This window comes from Sinocyclocheilus rhinocerous, unplaced genomic scaffold (assembly GCF_001515625.1).
Source record: "Sinocyclocheilus rhinocerous isolate Xijiao unplaced genomic scaffold, SAMN03320098_v1.1 scaffold604, whole genome shotgun sequence".
NCBI classification, from domain to species: Eukaryota; Metazoa; Chordata; class Actinopteri; order Cypriniformes; family Cyprinidae; genus Sinocyclocheilus; species Sinocyclocheilus rhinocerous.
In genome coordinates, this window is record NW_015658518.1 from 1453268 (window position 1) to 1458903 (window position 5636).

Genomic DNA, 5636 nt, shown 5'->3' on the forward strand with positions numbered 1-5636 from the left:
TTGAGTCACAGCTTGAGTCATTTTTGACAAATGCTAGTGTCTAGTGTGTGAAAGTGTGGTATTTATTCTTGCTATTGGATTGCATTTCCATGGTGGTGAATATGCAATGTTCGTCCCTTCAATTAGAACAGACAGCAGCAGCTGAATCATGCACAGAACAAATGGGGTCACCAGATGCCAAAACCGTCCACACTGACAGGAAAGCCAGTTCAGAGGTCATTCACAAAATACATCTCGCCACATAAGGGTGAGACCAGCAACTTGCATCTATTTCTGACATGCTGTGGTGATTTGAGTCCCTGGATACGAGACCAACAGCAGAATTTGATCGGTTAAGACAGGCAGACCATCAGGCAGGCCAGAAAGACACATAAAATATGCAAATATTCACCATTTTCGGTTTCAACTTTGACAATACAATGCATATGTATTAGCTTAAACTGAAATGTAAACCCGTGTTCCTCTGATCAGAAAACACATCTTTTTTTAACTATTAACTAAGGCTACCAAAGTTAACGGTTGAGACTAATTAAATGTGAATGAAACAAATTTAATAGTAAAACTGCTTAATTCTATAAGGCCCCTTTTCAGAACTAGAGCAGGGCCACAGTTATCCAAATTCAATACAAACAGTCCCACATCTGGGCTTTTACCGGCAATTTTTTTCCATAAATGAAACACAGATGGAACTTTGAACACAAGTATGATATTCGCATATCGTAAGGCAGAATGTACTTATTGGCAAAGTTTAACAAGTATATAACTTTGATTGTACAGTAGCATCAGCAACATAATTGTGCTTGATATGAACATACCACTAGCTCTGATTAGTTCTTGATTTGATTTGTTCCCTTACTTACTGAACCCACATTTAAGACTTAACTATTGTATAAAATAGGCCATTTTGACCTCCTTCACCAATGTTCAAAAGTGTTAGCGTCAAATAAGCTGCAACAACAGCTAGGTAAAATCTATTCATATAAAGCATGAAAATAGTGAGCAGGTCCCATCTAATGTAACAGCATTTCCTGTGACTGGTAAAAAAAGAACCAAAATAAAAATAAAAAGATGTACAATTCATCCTCTAAGAAAGGCATCAAACTTAAAAAACAAGACAATTCATTCAAGCTTTCCCACATTATAATCAAACCTCTGCTGTTGCCAATATAATCCCACAATCCTCTGCATCGTCCTCCAAACCAGCAGACGATGGAGGAGAGACATAAAGCCAGCGGTGAGGATGTGGGTTGTTTATGTGGATTGAACCCGGATCCGGAACTGTCCCTGCTGGAGCTGCAGGCGGAACAGCTTACAGTTAGCGATGCGTAGGGCGGCACAGCTCGTCTTACTCAGATCAGAGGGCATGAGGGGTCTGGTGGGGTGCCAGGTGCCTGTGCTTCTGCGAAACTCCCGCACATAGTCAAAACTGGTGCCTGCAGACCAAACAGAAAGAAATATATATTATGCAGTGAGTATTTTATGCTCTACTCTACACAAATAGCTGTACATCATGTTGTATTATGTGTACAGTATTCCAAAATGACCATCTGGTTTATTTTTTAGCAAATCTGTTCAATCGAACCAGTTTGTATCAATAAACTGGTCACAAAAAAAAAAATAATTTCATTAAACTCACCATTCTGTAGTATTCCCAGAAATCAAACCTTTTTAGTGGCATTTTTGTAGTGAAATATATATTTATATTATTGTAATACTTAAATATTGCTGTTTATAATTGTTTTTGATTCATTTATAAAATGGTTTAAATTTAAAAGTGTATTATATACAGTAATTTGTTGTATAAGTGTAAAAGTAGGGCTGCACAATTAATCAAATTTCTAATCGCGATTACAATTATGGATGCCACAATTACGTAATCGTTCAAAGCGGCAATTAATCGTTCAAAGTCCAATTATGTTATTCTGTGTGCTTAAGATGCTTTTTTTTCTTTCTTTCTACATGTTATCTTAAGGGTTTTTCCATTGTTTTCATTTTAGTTTAGTATAACACTATAATACCATTCTTATTTTTATTTTTTTTATAATTTAAAGAAGAAACAAATCCGATGTATAGTTGACATTTGAGGCTTAATACTATAGAAAAGCACTAAAAGTTTTTTAGTTAGAGTGTTTTCAGCTTGTTTATTTTCATATAAAAATACGGCATGCAGTTGCATCAAACAATGGTATAAACATCATTCAATGTAAATTGTTATAATCGTAATTAATAATCGCCATTACAATTTCAAGGCAATAATCGACAATTATGATTTTTGTTATAATCGTGCAGCGTAAAAAAAACCCGTAAAAGTGCTGTATTTAAACACCCTAATTGAGATTATTAATTTTGAGAGTTAAATAATGGTCTGATTGTTCTGATACATAATTCATAATTTAAAAAAAGTGTTTTTTAGTATCACTGAGGTATCATTTAGGTTTTTATTTTTAGGTTTTCCATTTTCAATGGAATTTTATTTCGTTTTAGAAATTTTGTTGTGCATTCTTACTCTTAATTCTTTTAGGAATATTTACGTTAGAAATTTACGTTAATTTTTGTTTCTGTTTTAGCTATTTTCGTACATCAATTAAACTAGATGAAAATGAGAAAGTTTCCTTGAAAACTATCTGAAATAAAAGATTTTTCTTAATATTTCACTTTATTTTCTTTTATTTCAGTTAACATTTTCACGTAACATTTTTAAAAAATTGTTTTAGTTGACTATAATAAGCCTTCAAAATATCTTATCTTATATTATATTATACCTTATATTATAAAAAATATATTTCAATATATACCTTCTTAATGACTTTAATGTAGCTTTGTTGTTAATGTACTTAACTACTTAATCAAAATGGTAGCTTGATATTAACTATTCATAATTCATTAGCAGCTTGTAATTTTTTTAAGTAGCTGATGCGTTGGTCCTCAAAATGTTAAAAAAGTTAAAATACGCCCTCGTTGTAGCTTGAATGTATAAGTTATCATAGCACAAACCTTTTTGACCTTCTCAAGGACGGAATTTGAAGATATACGTATAAAAAGACGTTCCTAGACAGAGGATAAAGTGCGATTATAAGACCTTATCAGCTTACCAGTGTCAAGTTCTCCAACCACATATATACTGGCACCAATGGGAACAGCTCCATAAACAAAAGACGATGTGGCCTGTATGCAGAGGTTCTGGTCATCTAAATGCACCCACCTGAAAGAAAAGAAAGACATGCATGTCTCTAGTCTCTATCTAGTACTCTTTATTACTCTATCACTCTAGTATTACTCTAGTATTGTTCGAGTGTTGCTTTGAAGAGCTCACCTTTTTAGTTCATCATGGAAGAACTCAGACTTGCAGATGGTCATCTGACTGGACTCTGGATTGTCAGCGTCTCTGTTCCTCACACCACCAAATACGTAGAGCTCCTGTCCAATCCCACATGCCACCGCGCCAAACCTGAGGAAAACAAGTGTGAAATTATGCAGCCGCGTTCTTGTCAAGGAATAGTGCACAAATCACAATTATGTCATTTAGAAAATAGCCGATAATACAGGGTACTTGCAAATTTAGGTTTCAGACACAAATAAACTAGTCTCTAGTACTCTTCATTTAAGAATTTTGAAATGTAACTAATACCTAGCAAACATGCATAAAAGATACCTACTATATTGCTGTTTTTTATCTGTTTTTTTTCCCAACTCTGTGAATACTTTATGAAAATGTCATTATAAATGTACAGTAAATGACTGTACAGTAAATGTGAAATATTATTGCAATGTTTTCTATCATGCACTGTACTTCTCTCCCTCACAGCCTCATTTTCATTCTTGTCAAAAATTATGGTGCTACCCTGACTAAGGTTTTGAAACCAATTGTGAGGAGTCAAGTCTTCTGTGCAAAGTGCTATTGGTGTTGCGTCAGTAGTTAGTACCTATGCAGAGTGTCTCAAATCAGTTACTTATGAGGTTTCATGGCGTTTAGGATGCTGCCTTAGAAGGCAGTAGGCAGCCAGGCAGCTCATTAGATTGTGTAACAGAGCTATGGACAAAATTATTCTCCAAACAAGACAAGAACACCAAGAAAAATGACTATTTATGTTGCTCCAGATGGTGATCAATTGTTTCCAGTTACATGGGTACATGACTGATAGGTCCCTTGACTACTATTGCTCTAAAGACACATCTGTAAGACATCACAGATCTCAGTTCTCATAGCTGTTAGACCCTTATGACGACGTGCTGCCTTTGCCTTAAAATGTAATCTGTTTAACTTTTGACATTTCTCTGCGTCATAGGCAGGATGGGAAAAAACATTCTCTTAATTCACATCTACAAAGAGCATGCCGCTTTGAGCGTCCAGTATTTGTGGTTTGAATGCATAGGGCCAAGTTATGCTGAATGACGTTTCTGCTGTTTCCCATTATCAAATAATAATGTTGCCTCTTTCACACCTACTCAGTGAAAACCTGGTTACCTAAATGTAATAAAATTACATCACCATCTTTTAAAGGTAAAATGTTATGATACAAATTGCAAGGGCACACTGACACATTTATTACGTCATATAAAAATACAGACCCTTACACAAAATGTTGGCCCGTGTCCCTCCACTGCAAACAGTTTGCTTAAAGTGTATTTAAAGGAATTGTTCACCCAAAAATAAACATTTGCTGAAAATTGACTCTCCCTCAGGCCAGCCAAGATGTAGACGAGTTTGTTTGTTCATCGGAACAGATTTGGAGAAATTTAGCATTACATCACATGCTCACCAATAGATCCACTGCAGTGAATGGGTGCCGTCAGATTGAGAGTCCAAACAGCTGATAAAAACATCACAATAATCCACAAGTAATCAGTCCATCAGTCAACATCTTGTGAAGTGAAACGCTGCGTGTTTAAGAAACAAATCCATCATTAAGGCGTTTTCTCTTTAAACGATGATTAATCTGTGCATATTTCTGTCCTGATTCAGATTAAATTACTTTTTTACCGGAGAAAGCAATATTATGGATAGAGGACTCGAGGATTTTAGCCTGAAGCAACGGTTTGACATTAAAAACATCTTGATGATGGATTTATTTATTACAAACATGCAGCTTGTGGATTATGGTGATGTTTTTATCAGCTGTTTGGACTCTTATTCTGACGGCACCCATTCGCTGCAAAGGTTCCATTGGTGAGCAAATAATGTAATGCTAAATTTCTCCAAATCTGTTCCGATGAGGAAACAAACTCATCTACATGTTGGATGGTCTGAGAGTGAGTAAGTTTTCAGCAAATCTTAATTTTTGGGTGAACTATTTACTTAACTCATTGATTGTGAACAGAACAAGCTATTAGGTGAGTGTTTGTAAATTGCTTTGAATAGAATTGTCTGCTAAATGAATAAACGTCCTTTTACACACTTTACCTCCTTTCCTTAAGAGGGCAGACTGTCGTCCACTGCTGGGTTTTGGGGTCATAGCACTCCACAGAGTCGTAAATCTTCCCATACGATCCTCCGCCCATCACATACAGTCTCTTTTTCATGGTGGTACAGCAACCGAACTGAAAAATAGAGACACAAAGTGTGAGAAGCATGAGAGTATTGCAGTGAAAGTGTGCAGATTTGTACAAAAAAAAAAAAAAGAGAGCTAAACCTCACT

General features: G+C 35.4%; 1 protein-coding gene across 2 annotated transcripts in view; it reads right to left on the reverse strand.

Annotated features, from left to right (window-relative positions):
- Positions 1-779: 779 nt before the first annotated feature.
- Positions 780-5636, reverse strand: part of LOC107722487 (gigaxonin-like) — a 12494-nt gene continuing 7637 nt past the window's right edge. For both annotated transcript variants that reach the window (XM_016530849.1, XM_016530850.1), the window contains exons 9-12: positions 5402-5538; positions 3314-3448; positions 3093-3202; positions 780-1433 (exon numbers count right to left, since the gene is read on the reverse strand). In XM_016530849.1, the coding sequence (XP_016386335.1) occupies positions 1252-1433; positions 3093-3202; positions 3314-3448; positions 5402-5538 (564 nt within the window). In that variant the 3' untranslated portion in view covers positions 780-1251. The remainder of the gene's footprint in view (positions 1434-3092; positions 3203-3313; positions 3449-5401; positions 5539-5636) is intronic.